The sequence below is a fragment of the Populus trichocarpa genome, chromosome 5 (assembly GCF_000002775.5).
Source record: "Populus trichocarpa isolate Nisqually-1 chromosome 5, P.trichocarpa_v4.1, whole genome shotgun sequence".
In the NCBI taxonomy this organism is placed as follows: Eukaryota; Viridiplantae; Streptophyta; class Magnoliopsida; order Malpighiales; family Salicaceae; genus Populus; species Populus trichocarpa.
The window spans coordinates 12,849,723-12,873,719 of record NC_037289.2 but is presented as its reverse complement, the minus strand read 5'-3'; the positions used below and the strand labels follow the sequence as shown (position 1 = coordinate 12,873,719).

General features: G+C 32.0%; 1 protein-coding gene and 1 long non-coding RNA gene across 7 annotated transcripts; one reads left to right on the top strand and one right to left on the bottom strand.

The window, feature by feature from the left end:
- The first annotated feature begins 26 nt into the window (after window positions 1-26).
- Window positions 27-13,086, top strand: LOC7489787 (MADS-box transcription factor 23). 4 transcript variants are annotated; one of them, XM_024602074.2, is made up of 9 exons: window positions 27-134; window positions 322-524; window positions 9,350-9,428; window positions 11,124-11,185; window positions 12,035-12,134; window positions 12,223-12,264; window positions 12,347-12,430; window positions 12,554-12,708; window positions 12,805-13,086. In XM_024602074.2, exons 2-9 carry the CDS (start codon window positions 343-345, stop codon window positions 12,818-12,820), a joined length of 720 nt encoding a protein of 239 aa, XP_024457842.1. In that variant the 5' UTR covers window positions 27-134; window positions 322-342; the 3' UTR covers window positions 12,821-13,086. The 4 variants fall into 4 exon arrangements, with proteins under 4 accessions (XP_024457842.1, XP_002307325.3, XP_024457843.1 ...); XM_002307289.4 differs by having other exon boundaries at window positions 12,802-13,086; XM_024602076.2 differs by lacking the exons at window positions 27-134; window positions 322-524 and adding an exon at window positions 9,115-9,255 and having other exon boundaries at window positions 12,554-13,086.
- LOC18099580 (uncharacterized) lies at window positions 8,802-21,318 on the bottom strand. Of its 3 annotated transcripts, none has more exons than XR_008059308.1 (3): window positions 21,082-21,318; window positions 20,682-20,738; window positions 8,802-12,795 (listed from the first exon to the last, which is right to left on the bottom strand). It is a non-coding gene; the product is annotated as an uncharacterized LOC18099580 (long non-coding RNA). The 3 variants fall into 3 exon arrangements; XR_008059309.1 differs by having other exon boundaries at window positions 8,802-11,514; XR_002982009.2 differs by having other exon boundaries at window positions 8,802-9,337.
- Between the last annotated feature and the right edge of the window lie 2,679 nt (window positions 21,319-23,997).

Sequence of the window (23,997 nt, the reverse complement as noted above, 5' to 3'; positions counted from 1 at the left end):
TTTTAGGTTTTAAGAATGTGAACTTCCTAAAATACACTTTCCTTATATAGCTTCTTTGATGATGTACCCTCCTCGCCCAAGAACGACGTCTCTGAAACCTCACTTTGTCTCCATTAACACCCTCTCTTCTTCAAGTAAGCTTTTTTTCTCTTTCTCTCTCCCTCTCTTTTTTTCCCTTCTCCTTTCTTCAAAGCCTTTTTTTTTCTTAATTTTTTCTTCTTTTTTCTAACAAAACACACATATATAATACCAAAATATGATGGATCACCATCTCTTCCTTGTTTTTTGTTGTTGATTATTGTCTTATGACTTTACTATTAGGATTCTTTGGAAGAAAAAAAAATGGGGAGGGGGAAGATAGAGATAAGAAGGATTGATAATTCGACAAGCAGGCAAGTGACCTTCTCAAAGAGGAGGGGTGGGTTGTTGAAGAAAGCCAAGGAGCTGGCGATCCTTTGCGACGCAGAAGTTGGAGTCATGATCTTCTCTAGCACCGGCAAGCTCTATGATTTCTCTAGCACCAGGTCAATTTTTAAGATCTCTTTGATATATTCTTGTAGTTTCCTCTTCCACTTTAATCAATATCATCATCATCATCATCTCTTCAATATTATTTACATCATGATCTTATACTATGTATATAAAGTTTTTTTTTTTTCGCTATAATGCAATGCTATTATCATCATCTGTACCTTTGATTTGTGTGCTTGATCAAGTTAGCTTCTTATGGTTGTGATTTTATGAAGTTGTTTGACGTATTGATCCAAAAGTTTTGTTGGTAACTATCATCATGCAACTTGTGATGTGTGCAATAATAGGGCCTATTTTGTTTTGTTTTTTTTTTTTTTTCTATTTTCAATTAGGAGACTTTAGAAATGTAAGTGTTCGAGCAGAAGAGATGTTAATGTTGCTTAAATAGAGCACCACACAGCAGCTAGCACTAGAAATTTGGAAATATTTTTAGTTGGAAGTTTCATCCAAGATATAATAATTAACGATCACCTTCGTATATATCAAGTGTTTTAGAGTCGGCATTAATTGCTGTATTTTCCCTGGAGACAGATCAATACACCTCTTCCCGTGGCAAAAAAAACTAAAAACTCACCGTGTTGTTGCATTTTTAGGACGCTCGATCTTAAGTTCATATCCGAGTTCTTAATTAAAGGAATCTGCGTCTTCTTAATTTTAGGTTTTTCTTCTGGGGATTTGCTAAGTTTTCACAAGTTCTATTCATGGATGTGCATGATCATATATAAATATATCAAGCAGAAAACTCTCTTTGCTCACAAATGTAGCAAGAATTTATAGCCCTAAATCGGTTTCCTAGCAAGCACATCAGTTTTTTCGATATTAACAATTAATTAGTTAAACTAGCGACTCATACATTTTCCAACTAACCATACATTAATTCTCCATTTGATGATCGAGCAAATTAATACCTGTCTAATTAAGCTTTTCTCATAGTGAAAAGAGCATATATATAGATATAGAACAGACTTAAATTAAGTTAGCTCCCTCGTTGAGAAGACAAATAATTGGGGCTGATTATTACAAGTGGGTGTTGGTTCGGGCACTAAGCGTAAACTTTGGAGAGATTTGGATTAGGTTTATGTATGTTTTAGAGTTTGGTTGGACTACATGTATACTTATTAGCTAGTCAGTCTTCTTAGAGAACCAACACTCATCATGGTTTAGAAGTAGTTGTGAAATAACGTTAGATCAGATGGACTTGTGATCCAAATGATGAGGAAATTTCGCCAGACCTCACACAAATTAAAGATTCTATTTTACAGAATAAAAGCAGAATTAAGAACACCACATTTATTACGCTGGTTCATTTAGGATTCACGTAACTGTAATGATCTGGATATACACAAGTGATGTGGTCTCGAATGAAACGCTGCTATGTAGAGGTTAGCTTTCGATCGATGGTGCAAATATATGTAGTTCTAGCAGATCGAGTTGACAATTTAGCTGGAATAAATGGTGACTAATTTGCATGGATGGTTAGCTGATGATCTCCCTAGCTAGTTCTCCCATTAATTTGAGAAATTAATTAAATTGTCCTTTCCCTAGTTCGAGTGAGGAAACTAGCTAGCTAGGCCGAATTGAAGCTGTATGTATGCATGCATGGTTTGCCACCCTTGGAATGTTAAACGAGTTTAAACTCTTAATAAACACACATTAATTAAAGGAGAAGGTGTGTACGTTGTAAGTGAAAGCTAGAGATTCGTCTTGAGTTAATAAGGGGCATATGAAATATGAAATATCCCAAATAATTATTAATTAGAATGATTAAAAGATGATATATAAATAATTATACACGGTTTAAACTTTTAATTAATAAATTCAAACAGTATCACGCACATTTCTATAAAGATTTCGCAGCCTCGCCATGCAGAATTAATACAATGTAGAGAGAAAGAGATGTAGTAAATATATAATGGTAAGAAAGGTACGTACGTTGCCTAAAAGATTTGAGTAGCTAAGGAACGCAGTCAGGTGGTATTTATTGTAATATCTAACTAATTAATTGAGAATAAAGGAATTCTTTATACACACAATTAAACGCTAATATATTCCTAATAATCTAGCGTCCGTAAAACTTAGTTTTAGAATTGATTCAGTCGATACAAATTAGTTTTAGAAGCGAATCATTTCTCCGCATGATCAGTAGTGATATATATTTTTTCATCCACAAAGCTTAGTAATATATATATATATATAAACATTGGTTGTATATATATCTATATCTTTCTTGATATATTAACATGTAAAAACGACAAGAAGTAACTCTTTTAGTTTAAAGCTTCAGAATTCTTTAGATGATGAGAGTGGAGAACAACAACAAGAGGTGAAACAAATAAAATTGTAATAAGCCTTTTTGGCTTTCCGTTTTCTTAGTTTCTGATTTATATAATTAAATAGGCATAGCGAGAGAACGTGGAATATATATATATATATCGATGGATAGATCAATCCAAGGAAGAGACACGTGCAAATGAATCCCTATATTGCAAGATTGGTAGCCTAAATATATAGAACTAGTGTTGGCTAAAACCCTAAATGATATTGCAAATGGATACCAATTATTGCTTATAAAAGCTTCATATAAAGTACTAAGCATTAGTATTAGTTAACAAACATCAACTATACATGCATTTCTTAATTAATAGTAAAGTTGCAGTCTCCGACTGGTATGGGGCATGCATGAACCTTCCCTCCATTCTCTTTCTTTAATTACCAAGGACTGGAGTTTAAGTGCTTGTGTTTTCACCGTCAAAAAGAATTTGTTAAAAAAAATATTCAAATTACATATTATTTTTTTTATATGAGTTTGGATAGTTTTGATATATTATTATTAGAAAAAGCATCTCTTCTTCCGCCTTTCTTTCAACTAGTAGTGAGCCTTTTTCCAAGACGAGTACACTCTTACTGGATTTTCACTCCTTGCTAGATAGTTTTTTTGGGCTAAAATTAAATTTTTTTAAAAAAATTAGTTTAATGTATTTTCAAATGAAAAACACTTTAAAAAACAACTACTATCAAAATCTTAAATGCTATCTATATACACGGTCCAACTTCTAAGTTATATGATGTTTTCAAAAAGTTTAGTAACTCTGTGTATTATATAGTTCATGGCTTTCTAATTAAGAGGATAAATCTTTATGTTTTACGATCATTGTAAATCATATACTCTTTAATGTATAAATATTTTAAAACTAAAAATATTTTTGTGAGCTATTTTTTGCATAAACCTTCTAATTGTATATTTGAAATGCAATACTTTTTAGTGTTTTACATTGTTTTTAACCTAAAACAATGAAAAACTCTTAACTAACCTTCTTCTTCCTTTTTTAATTTTTAATTAAAGAGTTCATTAAAAATAATGATTAAACTAAAATTATAATTGATTTTCTTAAAACAAATTAAGATGTGATTAAGGAATAGTTGAAATACGTACATATGGATAAATTGACAAATTGTTTATATGCTCTTCTTGTACTCTAGCTAGGAAAATAAAAGAGTGATGATAAGTTAGCATATGCTCTAATTAACTTGCAACTTATTAATTACAATGCACCTTCCAATCTTTCATGCTACGTACAAATTGCCTGATAATATCGATCACTTTAAAGTAAACAAAAAGAACAGGCTTTTATGAAAATATGTGTGTGTGTGTGTGTGTGTGTTAATTAGCTTGTCTAAGTCTTACATGTTAATCAACTCTTGATTTTAATCCTATATTCAAAAACTTTAAATTAAAGATAAAACTGGATCAAGGTTTGGCATGATGGTGAAATGATATATTTAAACCTAAATCATAAATTAAGGATATATATAATAATAAAACTGTTGAGAGAGAGAGAGAGATTAGGATACGAAGATAGGCATATGCATGCATGCATCCATAGATTTAATAAATTCGCAAGATATATAAATGCAATCAAAACATATTCTGATGGTATATAATTACGACACCAACGTCAGGGAGATCCTGAGTGAGTTCCAACTTGGAATCTCAAAAATCCTTAATATATATACAGTCATTTTAACGACGAACTCTTTTCCTTCTTCCTTTCATCTGTTGAATTCTGTCAACAATGAGCAATTCTTTAGAAATCAATAGTGAAGAATCATGAATGTATTGCAGCATGACATCTAATTAGCTGATGATTTTCCTTGAATGCAGCACAATATCAAAATACAGATGCTACTGATCATGTGAAGAATAATTAATCGTTACGCTGGTGGGCCACAAACAGAGAGATTAGGTTATAATAATATTAATGGATCTTAATTTGTTCAGCTACGTACGTGCATTAGATTGTGAAATTGCAAATATTGCACTATATCTGAGCTATCAATGATTAGCATATACTTCAAATCTCTTTTGGATCCAATATATATATATATATATATATATATATATCTGCCTCGCTACTTTTCTTTTTCTTTGCCACCTTTGAAACCATTCTTTGGTTGAGCGAGGAGGACGATAGCGTGTTGCGATTTGCTAATCCCAAGCTACGTACTTGTGCTGTATTAGTAGTCGACACGCTACTTAATCCCCTTGTTAATGTTTTCTCAACATGCTTATTTTCCCTTCTTCAAAAATAACAAGTAAAAAAAAATATATTCTACTTAAGGTCAAAACCCACTAAACCAGTAGGCCAAGAGCTAGCTAGGACCTAAGGTGGAACGATACCTTTTTAGAGGGAGACAAAACCCACAAACCCTAAAAGCAAAACAGTCCAGCTAGTTGGAATTTTCTAAGGCCAGTGAAGAATTGCATAATCTTTAATAATCTTTAACAAAATTAATCGAGATACTCATTATGTAAAAACATTCATGTTTATAGATAAAAAAAAAACCCATACAGATACATTATATAAGAGTCAGATTGAGTAGCCTATAAACTCCAGGCACAACCTCTCTGCCTAAGAGAAATATTTTGTTGATAAAACTCACCTAGCTTAATTCTAGGCCAAGAGTTAGGTAGGACCCCAACAAGGTAGAGGCAACATCTCTCGAAGAGAGACTTTTTGTAGATAAAATCCAACAAGCTTATGGATAAAAAAAGTTCAGGTTCAATGCAAAAGGAACTCCTCTATAGAAACCTAGTTCTTGACGTGCAAGGGCGGAGCCACAAAAAAGAGCCAAATTAGAAAGAAAAATTTAGAGGGGGCAAAAGTTTAAACTTACTAATTTTAGAGCTAAAATTTATAATTATTCAAGGGAGAGGCAGGAAAAAAATAATTTTTACAACCTCTTCTGGTTGGGAAACAAAAGAGAATTTATTACAAGTCAAAATTCTTAAAAGATGTAAAAAAATAACATAATTACAAATAATTTAAAATATTTAATCTTTATTCATTTAAGTCTCGTTCCAAGCCAATTTTGAAGCAGCTTTGTTATAATAAAACCAACAAACAAAATACATTAAGGCTGCAAGGATCAATGTACCAATTGTTGTAGAATACAATTGTAATTCACTAGTTATTTCAGATGCTCTTCAAATCTGAAAAAAAAACCTGGAGGTTATTTGTATTCCTCGGAAACCTCCACCCACATCACCATTCAATATTTCTTGGCCCACTATTAGCCAAACTACTTGAGCACTAGGCCCAATATGAGTAGGATCGCTTAGCCATGCTTCATAATTGGAAAAACAAGCACCGTGAAAATACATGTCACTCAGCCAAAGAAAGATGATGGAGAGTTGGTCGAAATCAGCTCTAGAGTTAGGAGATCCCTTCCAGATCATTGGTATGGCTATCAAAAGGCTATTATAAAATTTTATATCAAAAAAAAAAAATTCTAGTAATATTGTGTTAGAAATATAAAATAGAAACATCAGAAAAGTCTAATAACATTGAATAGAGAAATAAAAACTGAAAAATTATTTTTAAAAATAAAATACAATTCATAAACTAAACAAGAAGAAATAAAAATAAATAAGAAAAATATTTATTTTTTTAAGAGAAGCTCTTACATCATTTTTCTTAGTTTGGAAAGAACTTATCATCGAGTTTAAATTGTTTTTAGAGCAAAACCTCCTTAACCAAAATTCATCATACATCGTGAAAACATCTAATATAACATTTTTTAAACAAAGCATTCTTAGTCTGAAACCATCCAACTCCACCATGAACACGCCCTTTTATGCAAACTCTAACCGTAATAATTAAACCGCACGCAACAAAAATCACTATAAATGACTATGATACAAACAGATGCAACCGAGAGCAAAGAATAATAAAATTTATTACAAGTCAAAACTTTCATAGACTAACAAAATTTATTGCAAGTCAAAACTCACAAAAATCAAAAACATTATGAGACACCAAAAATATTTAATTTTTATTTATCCAAGTTTTATTTATCAAAAAGTATTACAACCTTTTATATAACTTTAATATTACTTAAATATGAAATTGAAAATAATTTCATATTAATAGAAAATATAAAATTTCTAAACTGAAAAAACCGACATCAGTTAAGTAAAAGTTTCAAGTCAACATAATCCATTAATCTTTCGTGATAACACATGGTGTGCCAGAGACACTCAATATCTCATGCTAACTAGGAGTCAAAGAGGAGACATAGCTTATAATTAAACTCTAGAAGCACCCTCTCTTTCCTAGAAATGCTTTGAACTAATTCGAGCCAACATCAATCTCCGTTCTCAATTTTGATAATCTTTTTCCATGTTTTTTTTTTTAATCGAAAACATTCATAATAAATGTCAATATTGGTTTGTCAAATACCTCATGTAAAATTTATTTAATTCATCACAGTTTGATTTAATTTATCATCAATATCAAAGTTATCGTAAATCCTAAATTATATACCCTTGTATTATCTCCAAAGAAGTTCATGGACTTCTTTCAACCGTATCAATATTCCCAGGGTAGTTTGATTTTGATTGTTCATTTATTTGCAAATAAAATAAATTTTATCATGTTAATGTTTTTATCACAACACTACATTAATAAAATGCAGTTTGCTACATGCTGTGTGCAAAATGAAAATTCCCAATTAAAATGCAATACAGACAAGTGAAAACAAAGCATCAAACTGGGGTTCAAGTTCCTTTCACTAATATCAATAGAAAACTCGAATGCATTACAAGCATACTTTTTGCTAACAAACAGACAAACAAACAAGTAGGGCTAATGTAACACATTCAATGTGTTTGTCGGAAGTCTCAGATAGCAGGTTTAGATACTGAAAATATAAATATATAGCAGACAGCTGCTCATTCTCCTCTAGTAAATAATATTAACACAGCATCAACAACTAGGATATCGACAAGAGCTTGCTGTGATTTGGTCGTCTTCTAAGCCAGTCTAATTTAATTCTGTTTATATATCCAACCTCAAGTTTCTTCATCCACTCTTGGTTGGGTCTTGGACTTGATTGAAGGACTCTTACAGATCCGAGATGACATGCTTTAGTTGCACCAATGTATCAATAATAGGATCTAACAAACAAGATGAGATTACAGATTACTACGTTTATCTTGGTTTTGGGGGTGGGCGGGTGGCTGTAATCCATGTATTTGCTCTACTTGAAACTGTTAAGATCTGGTAGAAAATCATGTCAGTCTCATATAGAGTAGTTTATCAACACCAAAAACTTCAGATTGCTGGAAAGTGTATTAGAGAGGTTGACCACAAGGTTTTTGTAAGATCTCAATCACCCTAATGAAGACATGTCAAGGGGAAGCAATATACAGAACTCAGATAATTTCGTTTTCACAACATTTGGCTACAAAATTGTCGGGAAGGGATAAGTACTCTAAATGAAGCTCCAGATATGCAGCATTTAAGAACAAAGCTTCATTTTACTAATTTGGATAAAGCTCACGAATAACCTTTAGCAGTATTCAAATATTGCTATTTTACTATGGAAGCAGCAAAAATCCACAGCCTTATGCATCCGCACAGAGGAGTGTAAAGCTGTTCATTATTAAGTAGTTTGGAAGGTGTCCCTTCTTCCTGTGAATGGAGAGAGTCAACAATTCAAGAAGTTGAAAACTTGGGAGTCTATCTGCTGTTAATGAGTGTAAGAACATCATAGCTGCGCATTTTCAGATGTCAGTTACTTGCCATTTTCCAACAGATATTTCCTTCTTTCATCTCTCCTTAGAATTGCCTTGGTCTAGCCCTAAATCTAAAATAGGCCTTATAAATTCTATTGAACCAACAATCCACATAATTTAAACTCCTAAGGATGCCGCCACAGCTTTTCTAAGTACTGAAGACAAGACCATAAAATTATGGATTTTCACCTAATTAATTTCCAAAATATTAGAATTCATGTTATAAATTTCCAAACATAGCAAGTCAACGCTTTCTGCACAATCATACAATAAATGATTGCAAGTAGTTTGTTATACACATTTCATCGGTACACAATTCTTGACAGTGTCAGACGAAGAAAAATAATGAAGAGGGAAGAGAGTACAATAGTAAGTGAGCTTCCCTTTTCCACCCCATAAAAGAATGAATGGTTAAAACTGACGCGAGATCTATCAACATCAAACCCAGCATCAAATAAAACAAGGATTGGAAACTTATCTTGAGATGGTGCTCCAATTGCTATCCACTTGCAGACTAGATTTTCTTTATGGATATTCCACTGGCAGCTTAAACTCCTATAGCCAGGGCAACTCAAATGACTTCTTCCACACATGAATGATATAGTTTAAATGTGTCCATTCTGCTTCGTCGAGAAATTATCCTTGCGGTGATTCCATACATTTTGTTCTTAAGTGTTATTAGAAAGCATTCACATAGAACACGGCACCCATCCCTGATGCAATATAAATCTGCTCTTGCAGCATGAAATCAGTCATTGAACGATACAACAAATCAAAAGAGGTGCATCATCTAATGGGCAACCCAACCTCAGAACTCAAGGTATTTCAGTACCCAGTGAATTTAGATTTTATGACTTCTAACAAAATTTGATTTGCCTTATTTTTGCCACATTTATACATAAAATTTGGGTATGCATTAAAAAGAATATGTAGATTTTGATTGACTACTTTTACTTCAGAGAAACAGCTTACACATCTCTAGTTTTTCAACATTGCATTTTCATCAAAGATAGCTTCAAATACAATCATCATGTTGAACTTTGCTTTTGCTACTTTAAACAATGCTATTACCAACAGGAGCAACAACTACAGCTCTTTTCTTTTCTTTTTTGTTTACAATAAAAGATACTGTATTTAACAATTTTGTATTTCAGCTAAAAGTCTGCACCTATTGTGCGAGCTATACTTACAAACATAGCATTATGACATCCAAGGGTTGAGATATTTTGTTTCACAAAAGGAGTTAATAAAGTAAGAAAATCTTAATGTTTCTGGTAATTTATCTGTAGTATATGTGAACTAACATGGGCAATCTAATTATCTAACTAAAGAAAGTATCAGGCATAATGAGGCTATAAAGAATGGAACTGAAGATACAGTTGTACAGACTACAGATAAGATGTGCCACATCTAGGACATGGCCTTTGATATGATTGCAAAGAGGCAAAGAGCCATTTGAACATGAACGTAAAAAATTGTCGCCAATTACAAAACCAGTATAGTTCCCAGTTCTACTATTGCTGAAGGAAATAACATATCAATTTTTTGAGTCCAAAATGACTTAGGGATGACGAACAGAAACCAATTATATTTCTCAACTGGATTCTGATATTTTAGCACATGATAAATACAAAAAAAAAAAAAAATAGACAATGACAATGGGAATGCCTGGTGTTCGCTGCATGAATGTACTGTCTTACTATAGATATCCTCCAAGTTAAAAGCAACAGGAAAATGAAATGCCAAAATCGTGCAGCAAAATCAACTAATATTGAAGTTCAGTTCATCCCAATGAAGAGTACTTCATTAAGCTTCAAACTATTGACAGGAAATCAGCCTTGTATTATCTGTTATAAATTAGCAGGATAAACACACATTATATGACAACATTCATGTATTCAGGCTTAGGCAAAGCATGAAACAACTGATTAAATAAATATAACCACCTGAATAGATAAATATGTATTATGTCAAATTATCATAAAGCACATGAACTCAACACAGTCAAGCCTTATTGATTGATTCAAGTTATAAGGTGTAGCTACATATCTTACACTGGACCTCTGCTAACTGCAACTGTCCTTTATCCAGGATTGGGACCATTTCTGTCCTTTATCCGGGATTGGGACCATTTGCGTGAAGATAGAACTCACAAGACATTTTATCAGTAGCAAGAACAATAGATGTCATCTTGAAGCACATTTGTGTGAAGATAGTAAACAAGAAAAACACTTCCTAGTTTTATAGAGAAAAATTGGGGGAGAGCTACATGGATATCAGAGAGGGGATGGTCATCAGACACGGAAAAGAAAAAACATGGTGTAATAAATCATAACCATTACATGGAGATCAGAGGGTGGCTTCTCAGCCTTGAAACAGATAGATGTTTTTTTTTTATCTATTTCTCTTCAGATGTGTTTTCATAACAATAGAAGCCAATTACTCTTCATTTTGGTGTATGCATGTTGACCACAAAAGTTAGCAATTCCACTAAATTGTGCATTATATTTGCTAGTTCTGGCAAAGGGAGACGGCAATGTTGAGACAGCAACTGCAAAACTTGCAAGAAAATCATCGGTATGATCCATTCCCTTTGACCAATGTTGTTTTATATGAGATAAATGAACATAAAGAGTGACATCAGAGTAATTGCGACAGACTAAATATGAAAAACTGAAACTTCTGATGGAGCATGCTATTATTTAAGGTTGAATATGAAAAACTGAAACTTCTGATGGAGCATGCTATTATTTAAGGTTGAATATGAAAAACTGAAACTTCTGATGGAGCATGCTATTATTTAAGGTCAGATGCTTGCAGGTATCACTAGTGTCCACGTGATCATTAACAATTTAGACACACAAAAGATTCACTTGTGCCACACTGAAAAAGTTCATCTCAGTCACCTGAAAAGAATGTCAACATTGTGCATCAGGAGCAAAGGGGGGCACAAGAAGGCATCAGCCACATATCCTCTCCTAAACATATTCAAGTAGTGCTGGTCTTGTTTAGGACCCCCAGAAATTTTATCAGTGTTAAACCAATGACTTATAAGCCAATTAAACAATTTCAATAAACTATCTGCAACTTCTAAAACTAGAGCAAGTAATTTCCATAATGTCTTTCGAAGATTAACTAAACAACTAGAATATTTATTTTATGTACAAACAATGGAAAACTAAGGAAACATGAATAGACCCGCACAAGTGAGGAAAGGACCAACTGTTTTCTCATAGTAGAACTAAACAAGAAAAATAACCATGAGAGGAAAAGATTTGCATCTGAACATAAAAGGAAGCATCCGCGACAGCTTAATGCTATTGAAAAATCCTTCAGAAACTGAATACTGTAAGAGGATGAAATGAATTATTGCTTTTCACTATATGCCTAGCTAGCAAAGTTTACATTTCCATATGATGATAGCAGGCAAATGATGGGTGAAGAACTTTCTGGCTTAAGCGTAAAGGATTTGCAGAATTTGGAGAACCAATTGGAAATGAGTCTCCGGGGTGTTCGCATGAAAAAGGTTTGAAATTCCTAAAACCCCAGTGTGCAGTAAATTTCCAAGATGTGGAGCACATTCATCTCACTGATACTGATATTGATTTCATCAGGACCAAAATTTAATGGATGAAATACTAGAACTAAATAGAAAGGTAGGCCTGTAGACAAAAGCTACTAACTTCCTTTACATAAGTTTTTTAATTCAAGTAGCTGAACTTGATGTATCTGTTGCAGGGAAACCTCATTCACCAAGAAAATATGGAACTCTATAAGAAGGCAAACCTAATTTGTCATGAAAATCAAGAATTGTATAAGAAGGTAGAAGTTTGAGCATGCAGAAACTTATTTGCAAAATATCGATTCAAACCGTCAATACCTTAGTCCTGAATGAAATTGTACGGTGTTTTATTCCACCCTCATCAGCATATTTTTACATCCCAGGTTTATGGAACCAGAGAAGTAAATGGAGCAAACAGGAATTCCCTTCTCACAAATGGTCTGGGCATGGGAGAGGAATCACATGTACCTGTCCATCTCCAGCTTAGCCAGCCACAGCAACAAAACTATGATACACCAGCAAGTGCTACAAAGTTGGGGTATAATTTTGTCCATACAACAAGTACTTAATTGTGAACTATCAATTACTTTATCAGTCTTTGATGCCAAACTTTTGTCCCCTAAAACTGCAGCAGACTACAACTGCATTAGCGAAGAAGTTGCGTGATGCATCGTCACCAGTAATGGGTATTTAATGGCCCATAACTTAAAAGACCATGCTTCTATTATTGCAGTGGTATGCGAGCCAATAACCATTAAGAGCATACTTTGGTTAGACATGACCAATGGAAAAAACTTCTGCACTGTGTGATGATCAAGACAGCTACTTGTGTAAAAAATGAGATAACTGTAATAAAGAGAAGTGACATTGCACTGCGTCTTTAACACATTTTTAAAATGACTTTAATCTTCAAAAATGGGTGGGCAGAATTAGAAGTCATGCATACTACCATAAGCAATTTTATTTAGGATGTCATTTGATGGACTCACAACATACCGATATCACCAGGTAGGTACTTCAGGAAAATAGTAATTTGCTGACAGGGAAGCAAATTTAACAAGATACTTCAGAAATTTGTGGGGACATATACTGCATGCTAACTTTGATTTCAACTAAGTTTAAATTTAAGAAAATCATTGACTGCAGTGGCATAATAGTCTACCTTGTTCATTTCATAGGAACAATTACAATCATAGAACAACTCACTTTCTATAAAGTAAAAAGTTTCCAGACAGAACAACACAAGGCACTCAAAGACAAAAATACCCTTTGTTGGTCAAATTTACAGAGGAGAAGATAAAAAACATGTCGACAACCACTTAGTTACAGGAAGGAGAGGGTGCAGGGGCTCGATAATGTGTGTTTTTAATGTTAGAAGCAGTGTTATTGCAAGTAGACTAGATAAAACCTAGGAAGTTTCTATGAACCATTACTAGCAAAACTAAATCATGCCACGTGGAATGTGGAAAAAAATATGTGCTGCTTGTTATTCCTAAAGAAAACCTTTCTGTATGATACCAACTACACTTCTGATGCAAAATTTGAATGACAGAAAATTCAGTGATTCCAAAATGCAAAAGCCCTCAGATGTGATAGAAGATGCACCTCCATTGTATGCCTTTTGGTCATACAAAATTCATATGGCTAAAGTGAAAGGAGAAGAATTCTTTCATCAATAAAAACATTAAGTTCCAGATGATAACTCGGATGCCAAATATGAAAGAGCAGCTGGGGCCTGGCTAATATCATCTCCTGTTCAAGGTTGGATTCTGATGCTGTCAGTTCAGTTTTGTAAGAAAGTTTAGCAGCACAGAAAACAGGTTTCCCTTCCAAATGACGCACAACTGAGCAGAACATCGAAGTTTTGGAATAATTTGGAAAATAAGATTTCAGAAACAGTTTAGTGGTGGTTGTTAAGTCCCCTATAAACAGGTATTACAGATTCAGGTTTGTTCTCATCTAGGACAAAAATGCATATAAGAATAAGAGTGTGATTTCTAGACCTCAAATTCTAAAGGATCATTTTTTTTAAGAATATTCTTCGTTTGAAAATATTTCAGTGGTTCATTTTCAAAAAGTCTGTTGATGTTCTCCAATATTTTCCATCCAACTAACAAATAATAGTCTAAAAATAGTTATTTGGAAGGTTTACACATAATTCATTTCTAAACAGTAAAAAGGGGAAATGAAACAGAGACATAAAGCTCTTTAAAGTTACATTTGGCCAGAAAATTGTGTTAATTCCTATAGGGAAAATTTCTGAGAAAGAGTTGAACAAAAGTTGAATCACTTTTTGAAAAGAAGTCAGGGATTATCTGGTGGAGCAAGAAATTTTTGGCATGGTCATACAACTTCTCGCAATTTACTATACCAAAATTATATTTTTTTATGTAAGAACTTGGTAAGTTTTCAACAAGAAGAACAAAAAAATAACAAATTTTATAAAAAATAAAATAAAAAAATCCGATGTGTCCAATATATATTAGATGATAAATTGATGATCTAAAATGAAAGTTTTCGTCATGGAAACTATAAAAGACTAAGAGGCCGTTTGTTTGCATGGTTGCTTCTACGTTTGAAGCAACCACAGCAAACATTATGTTTGGTTACGTAAAAAACGCAATTTATTTGTGGTGGGGCCCATGATAATTCACGTTTTGCACGCAATTTTGGAGAAGCAACTCCTGGCTGCTTTTCTCCATCAGCGTTTCAGGGAACAGTGCAATTCATTTGCACTGTTCACGTGAACAATGCAAGTGAATTGCACTGTTCATTCAAAACAATGAACACTGCAATTCACTTGCAATGTTTGCGTGAACAGTTTTTGTTTTTTTTCAGTGTGTTTATTTTTTGTCCAATTTTTTTTTAAAAAAAAAAACTAGTTTAGAGTGAATTATATTCACTCGCACTGTAATATCAAATCAATTTTATTCCTGATAATATTTTATCTAATTTTATGCACGCTTAAAAAATTATGGAAACTGTAGTTCTTGCCGGATGAATTTTGTACGTAATGGAATTGTAGATGGTTTAATGGAATAATAAAAAATATTTTATATAAAGTATTATTTATTTCATGATGTAATAGCAATAGTTAAATCTACAATATTTAAATTAAAAAACCATCAATATTAATATATATTTTTTAAAATTATTTTATAACCTCAATTTCAAAAGCATTCTTAACCAAACACATTAAACTATTTTTTGTTCAACCTCAATTTTAACCACAGTTTTAACCAAACACCTATTTTTTCAAACCAACCGCAACTAAAAGTACTTTTTATAAAATAATTTTTTTCAAACCACAACCACAACAGCTACCGCAATACCAAACACACTATAATATAAGAGTTTGATGCTAGAAGGAGAATAAGAGAAAAGGTGCAGTGTAAATAACAGTAAGAACATGAAACTATGTCAAAAGAAATATATAATTAACATCTTGTGATATCTCATATAAGGTTATGACTGTAAAATGCAATAAAGACGAGAACGAGTAAATCTATCATTTCATACATGCATGATTATGTATGTACAAGTATTTTTCTCTTTAACATAAATTAAGAATTTCTCAAATAGAAACAAAAATAATTAGTGCCTAAGAATAGTGTCCCCTCTATTAGCATATGTTTTTCAAAACTGGGAGCTCGTATCCATGCTTGGCATTCATACCATGTCAGACTCCAATATATTTCATAAAAATTCAATGCATGTACACATGGTAGTTATTTGACTTTTGAAACAAACAACTAAACAAATACTCAAGAATTCAATTTACTTCATAAAATAAAAACACTAAGGTGCATTATGGTTAATTGTGTTGTGTTGTGCTTTGAAACAAAGCAATTAAACATCATTGATAATAAATTGTGATCTCATGTTGTGAATAAATTTATTGTTGTGCTATTTGAATTAAAATGAACATAAAGGGCATAAAATTAATATAAGGTTTTTAATAACTAAATTAATTATTAAAAAATTCACATTACTATTTTAAAGTTGAAATATGATATTCATTTAATATAAATTTTAATACATTTATTTCAATTTAAAAATCTTATAAAAATTATCTTTTTATATATCTCATATTATAATGTATAACAAGATGAAATGCATAAATATAAATTTTAATACATTTATTTCAATTTAAAAATCTTATAAAAATTATCTTTTTATATATCTCATATTATAATGTATAACAAGATGAAATGCATAAATAAAAACTAAATGCAAGTTCATTTAAATGAAAATTATACTCTCCACATCCCAAGGAGATTGTGCTACTTTTCATTTTTGTTTGTCATAAAATGATTGTCCGATCAAAACATTTAATTCATGAAATTTTTTGCAATACCCCTAATTAAAGTCCATTTGTAAGGTACCTATAATTAAATGTAAGATAAAAGATGAAAATTATACTCCTTCCATTCCAAAAAGATTGCCTTGCTGTCTATTTCTGTTTGTCCCAAATGATTGTTTGATAAGAACATTTAAGTCATATTTTCCTAATTCATAAATAGATGAGTCTTTTACTAACATTTTTAGTTCCATTAAATTTTTAAAAAAAAGTATTTTGATTGGTATCACCCATGATTTTATCTTATATGTGTTGCAAAGTATCACAAATTTTGGAAAGAACCAAAATTCTAAATTTGATGTGGGATGATCTAGCATTTCTTCATTCATTCCCATCCGATCAAGAAGGTTTTTTTTTTGTTTGGTTCCGGTATCGATTCAGGATTCAATATCAACTTTCTTTCTAAGACCAAAATGGAGAATTCTCCAATCCAAATATTCTCTATGCGAGCTTTTTTTCTTATCGATAATATCATCTTCTGCTAGATGCTTATTGACAAGGATACCTCCCAACATATCAAATAATTTGCTTTTATCTATTCTGTAATTATAAAAATCTCTTGCTTATTATTTAATTGGAATGGTAATTCATAAATAATGAGTCTTTCTTATCTTCATAATTAATAGATTTATATAATAAAATATTATATCTATAGTATTTTTTAAAATTATCTTTTTGGTTAGATAATGAATCTTACTTCAAAATTATTTTGTTTTTCATAATGAATTAAGTGGTCTTTTTCATATAAATTCCATTTATTTAAATCTTTATTTTGAATCATATATTGTTGATTCATTCCATTTTCGCTATTTTTGCGATATTAAGCTAGACCATCTGATCTGAGATAAATCGTATTTATATTGATAAGTACTTCTTACCCAGTTTTTCCATTCATTCATTACAGAATTTCTAAAATTTGTATCTTTTAATTTGAACTGAAATCTTCCTTGGACTCCAAAATAATCTTTTATTTCATTCTTAAGAAAAAGAGATGCTCCATGATATTGAAAGACAGATCTTAACTTATATAGGTTAATAACTTGGACTTGTGATAATTTGTAAAATACATATGCTTGTGACAAGGAGGTTATGTTATAAAAAATCTTCGAGTTCTTATTAAAATTACTATAATTTAATGCCTTTTTTATAATCGAGATAAAGTGAATTAGTGTATTTTGATTTGTTTTCTCAATTCTTTTGTGATTTTCTTTTTTATTATACATATAAATGTATTTATTAATCATTTTTCTTGGTGATTCAAGAAAAAACTGTACATTGATCCTCGGAATATTAATTATAGCTAGAAGGATATCTATATATATCTTTTCAATCAAAAATTTATAAAAAAAATATGATTTATAGACTAATTGAGCATTGTTTCTTTTTAATATCTGTAAAATATTTTTTGATGATTTTAATTTTAATCTTTTAGCATTGTAAGTTGTTATGTCGGATCAATTGCTCAAGACCTTTGGTCTCTATCCAGACTCGATGAAAAAAATAAGATCACTTATTATGGACTTGTTGAGAATGATTCTGATCTAGTTTATGGCCAATTAGAAGAAGAAGGCGCTCTAGTGAAATCTTCATGGATAGAAAAAGATTGCATTCAATTTGATAATGATCGAGTGACATTACTTCTTCGGCCCGAACCAAGGAGTCCTTCGCCCTTGCGAACAGCTTGATGCACTATCCTTCTTCAACCTTTTAGCGAAATGCAAAAAAAGGAAGGAAAATCCATGGACCGACCACGTCGTCTCCACCCCGTATGAACTACGAGATCACCTAATGGACAGCTTCAACATCCAGGGGTCGCAGAGCGACTATAGAACCTTGTTCAATAAGTGCAACGCATTATCTGTCCGCTCTCAAGTTGGGTAGTAAGGGTCAGAGAAGGGCAATCACTCATTCTTAAAACCAACATTCTTAAGACCAAAAAGAGGCGGAAAGGGGGGCAAAGCTCCCTGTTTAGAAATCGTTTTTTTTTCTTTTCTTTTGTATTTTTTTTCTATTTGATTTCTTATTGTCTTTGTTCTGGCATTCAGATCTTTCATTTTTTTCTGTCAGTGAATAGTTTATCCAATCCATAGATCAAATTGAAGTGGAAAATTTATGAATAGTCCGATTATTGATTGGTGAATTTTTTACATTAAGATTATAGAGAGAGGGTTACTACATCTGTAGAGGCATACAAGTATTCGATTATCAATAGCCTACGAAGTGGTAATTCAAAGATCTTTAACCAATTGTGATTATGCACATCTGATCTTACTTGGTATTAAAATAGTTTATTGGCGGGCTAAGACTCGAGGCCCTAAGACTCATCATCCTGTTAGGTTAAGCTGCTTTGAAAGTAAGGGGCTAATAACTTCAATTATAACTAGGAGACAATTAGACTCGTCTTATATAGGCTATTGCAATTAACAAGTTAGAAGATATTGCTCCTGACTGGGTCTCAAGAAAATTTAGATTTGAAGCCTTCACATGAGAAAGAAGCCTAGCAAGCCTGATATTTCGAAACCTCTTATTTTGATCCTTATGACTACTCAGAAATCGCATAAGAGAAGCAAGGTAACTAAATTGCCCAAGCTTAGGACAATGAGCGTCCAGAGTAACTTGTAAAAGGGTAAAAACCAAAATTAGAAAGAATCGACTAAAAAGTTTGTTCCATAGGCTTTCATGAATGGGCTCATGACTTTCAGAGTCAAAATCATTCGAAAGAACATTCTTCACACTTCAAAGAAAAGACAGAGACAAGAAGTAAGATTGAAATTCAGTTTATGCAAGCAATGTCTTTTAGCCGAGCCTTGTAGTGGCATACTACTTCGCGTAATTCATGTAATTTTCCACTTTATCATTATCAAACTAGACCTTTGCTTTTGAACAGGGGTTTAAGGAGGAAAAGACTGGCCAAAAAGACATTCCTCTGCTTGCAAACGTTGGACCCCTTGGAATGATGGAAAACTGAGGAGCAGAGTATAGAGAGAATTCCATATTTGGCTTCCCATCAGACTATTCGGACCAATCAAAAGCGTTGCATAAGAGGGATGTGGGTTGGTGGGAAAAATCCAACTACATAGGACCAACATCTAACAGTATAAGCTTGGAGGTCCTGAGCTGAAAAGGTTGCCTTCTCTTGTATTCTCTTCACGATTTCAAGAAGACCAAGGCCATAGGCCCTGTACACAGGTAATAAATACAGGAAAGAGGACTGCATCTTATATCTTATATAAAGAAATAGAAGCACGAGGTCTGGTCCAAGGAAGCAGGACTTCATATTACTATTATAATTTGATTTAAGGTACCTAACGTAAATGGATTGTTATTAAGGTGTGATGATAATAGTTTAATGCATTTTTTATTTTATTTATTTGGAGAATAATTGAATGGTTGAAATGGTAAAATAGCTATACGGTAAATAGATGTAGTGTATAAAAAGGATATTGCGGCATGGTAAGCAATAAAAAGGATATAGTTTTGTAATTGAATGGTTGAAATGATAAGATTGGTTGCTTACTAAAAAATGCAATAATCTTCCAAGAGATTTAGACTATTGCCACTCCTACAAATCTCCATATCATTTGCTTTGAGACATGTTTAATACGTGTTAAATTTAAAATTATGGCATGGCATAAGCTATTTGCGTGTGACAAGGCTATGCAATTAGAAAGTCAGTAAAGAACTAAAGTGAGAGTTTACAAAACTACAGTTAGAAGGGTTATGCTCTACGGTAGCAAGTGCTAAACAGTGAAGAAGCAAAACGTTCATAAAATAAAACGGGAATGATATAGATTTTGGTAGGAACAGAAAAAACAAAAAGAACAAATTGTCTAGACTGTATTTTACGTGGTTTCCATGACAAACTTGATTTTAAAGAATCAAGTTCTGCCTTGCGAGATTAATCATTCACAAACACAGTGATCATAGAGCAATAAATGTCATAAAATAAGGTGAACTGGTGGAGATCTAATGAAAGATCGGTGTGTAAGAAGCTGACAACCATGTCCAAATTAATATACTATGACTCAATCAATCATATTAAAAACTGTAATCAAAGTAAAGCAGCAACACAACAGTTTATACTTCAAAAGTGAAACTTGCTAAACGCTGTACGGACACAGGCAAAAATAACATGATACTTGAGTACTTACCTAAAAGCGAAAAGCATCTCGCTTCCAATCCAACTCCGTTGCTACTCTAAATATCTTCTGCAAGTGTTTCAAAATAAGAAAAGCAAATATCAAAAACAAAAACAAAAGGACAAAAATAAAAATAAAAGGATATACACCAGACGAAACAAAAAAAAAACAAAACCATTCTTCTTCGTTTAACTGCCGAAAAAATCTCATAATTAACGAAATGGGAGTTTGCAATGAGTGTAATGATGTCAAAAATTTAGGTTTTGCTTATTTTTCTTGAAGTTTCTCAGCAAACAAAAGGATCGACGCATTTTGTTGATCCGATACGATACATACCCAACGCATGCAACATTGAAAAGGCACAAATAAGAACAAAATTGATAGTTCCCAAATCATTTAAACGACAACTTACTGTGAAGAAAGCAGCATTTGATCGTGAATATCAAGCTGACAAAAGGTTTAGAAAGAGCCAAGTGAATTGTGTAGATCAGAAGTGGATAAAACTGAGATCAGAAGAGAAATTAGGGAAAATCTCCGTGGGAAAATCGGAGCGAAACAAGAATTAGAAGCTTCAAGTAGATTAGAAGAGATCTGCTTCATTTAAGGAGACATGACAATTTGCGTTGAAGAAGATAGAGAGACGTGGGGGGGGGGGGGGGGGGATGAAAATATCTGGAATATGAAAATATTTTAGAGCCAAGTAGTAGCAGAGGTAAGGCACCGTTTTTAAAGTGTTTTTTAAAATTAATTAATTAGTATTTTTTATATTTTTAGATAATTTTAATATATTTATTCAAAAATTAATTTTAAAAAATAAAATAATATTTTTTTAAGTAAAAACGAGAGGTCTAACCGGAGATGGCCCACTCAAGTGCTTTAGGGATGCCCCCACCCAATCTATACACGTAATCAAATAATCCGGTGTACTTTTCGCTTAAAGAAAGAAAGAAGAACAAATTCAAATGTCTAGGAGGTTCAGATTCTCCTAAAATGGTTTTTATTCGTTTTGGGGACAGATGCCTTTTTACTGTGGGTAGCACATTGGTTTACTTCAATCGGCGACCAGTTATATCTTCACGGCGCGTTATGATCATGTGCGCTGCAAACCAGGTAGAAATGTAGAATCGCAGGTTTTAGATTTTTTTTTTTTTTTTTTTTTGTGTGTAAGGTGTTTGGGATGGTTTTTTTAACAAGTTTTTTTATTATTATTTTTAGATTATTTTTTTATATTTTTTATTATTTTGGTGTACCAGTGCTAATAATAAATTTTAAAAAATAAAAAATATATATTATTTAAATATCAGTCCTTTAGAAAAACATTCTCAATCAGTCACTAATCCTAAAAAAAAAAAAAAACCTATGTTATTTGAGAGAGATTATAAAGTTTAAATGATGTGTCAATTGTCGGGAAATAAATAATTTGCTTTTTAATGACAACTTGAATGCAAAATACCATAAAATAAAGTATAAAATTTATATAAATAAAAATGAAATTGCATATACTAAAAAAAAAAATACTCAACCATAAACAAAGACAAAAGTCCATTCACATAGTTTATGACCTGTCACCCAAATTAGGATTCAAGAAGAGAAAGTGGGGAGAGAAATGAAAAAAAACAAAAAACAAATATACAGAGCGACTGACAAATAGTGTTCTGACAGCAAGATATGTGCGGGATTTTTAAATTTTGTTTTTAAAAAAAGAAAGGAACACATACGTGTAAAAGTCCCTCGTTAAAAGAAGCAGACTTTTCTTTCTTTAAAGAAAGCACAGCATAAAGCATTATTAGGTCGTGTCAAAAAGAGATTGGTAAGATGGTTAGTTTTCTCGACCTACCAGCTTCGATCACTCAAAATCTGTGTCGGCAAGGAAGCAACATCCTTCATGCCAACCACGTCCAGGTATCGGCATGGAAAGAACAGTGCATGGTGGATGAATCGCGAAGCCCTGCTGACTGCTGTGCTGGCTCTACTTTATGTAAAGTTGAACACGTATCAAACGATGTGTTGCGTAGACTCGCGTGATCAGCTACATGTGCACCCCTTCTTCTCTCTCTTTTTTCTCTTTTTCTTTCTTTTGTCACCGATGATGATTGGCTTGCAGATTAATGCTATTTCAGTGGTGGCTACTTCAAAATCTGTTGGAAATTTTGTTCCAAATTATGGTTAATAAACTCTTTTTTAGTAATTAAAATTAAAAGTTGGATTTAATCCTTTTTTTCATCAAAACTCTTTTTGAGTTTATTTTTCAATAAAAAACTTTTTAATATGAAACAATGAATAAAATATTAATCTCAAAATATTCTTAGCTGATATGTTTTGGAAAATCTAAAATACTCTTTCTTACATAAAAAATAACAATATTTTCTGATAGTTTATACAATAGGAATATGAAAAGTTAAATTTAGATTTCAAGGTATCAAAATTTTTTAAGGAGAAATAATCTAAGTAAAGTGAGTTTAAGCTACACGTGATTTTATGTTGTTATGATGCATGTTAAAACGATACTATATTGAATTAAAACTATCAAAAACATCATTAATATTACTTTGCATAGATATAATCTTTTTTTTGTTAATTTGTTTAGCTTTTTATAGTTGGTAAACAAATTTATTTTATTTATTTCATATTTTCTTTTGAGAAGCCAAAATTTTTATTTATAAATTTTTTGGCTATTTTCCATATAGAAATAATCATAACTGCAACACAAGATGTGGTAGTCCTGATCAATGTTGCTTTGACAAATTCGATTTGATATGGAAGATTCCACCATCACCATTTCTGGTGCATGGAGAGTGACATAAAAAGTTTGATGGATTGAACTTCAAGAGGTGGTGGCAAAATATGTTGTTTTATCTGACCACCTTGAATTTCGTAAAATTCTTGACCAAAAAAATGACAAAGTTATTATATAATAAATTTAATCATACAATTGTTGTAGTTGTTGATGAATGGGATCATAACGATTTCATATGCAAGCATTATATATCTTGAATAGATTGGGTCATACATTATATGATGTTTATATTTGAATCAATAGTTTAAAGGCATTATGCAAAACTTTGGACAAAAAATATAGGGTTTAAGATGTTGGCATGAAAAGGTTCATAGTCAGTAAATTTTTGGATTCCAAGATGGTCGATTCAAGGACCATTACAAGTCAGGTTTAAAAGTTTTAACTCATTTTACAAGGTATTCATGTTGAAGGTATTATTTTAAATGAATCCTTTCAAGTGATTGTAATTATCAAAAAGTTTCCACCATCTTTGAAAACTTTAAGAATTACCTTAAACATAAGCACAAGAAAATAGAAGTTGAAGATCTCATC

Coding starts and splice junctions, on each gene's coding strand:
- LOC7489787 (XM_002307289.4), top strand. CDS start 343: ATGGGGAGGGGGAAGATAGAGATAAGAAGGATTGATAATTCGACAAGC. Junction 525..9,349: donor TATGATTTCTCTAGCACCAG/GTCAATTTTTAA, acceptor CTGCTCTTGCAG/CATGAAATCAGTCATTGAAC. Junction 12,135..12,222: donor GGGGTGTTCGCATGAAAAAG/GTTTGAAATTCC, acceptor TGATTTCATCAG/GACCAAAATTTAATGGATGA.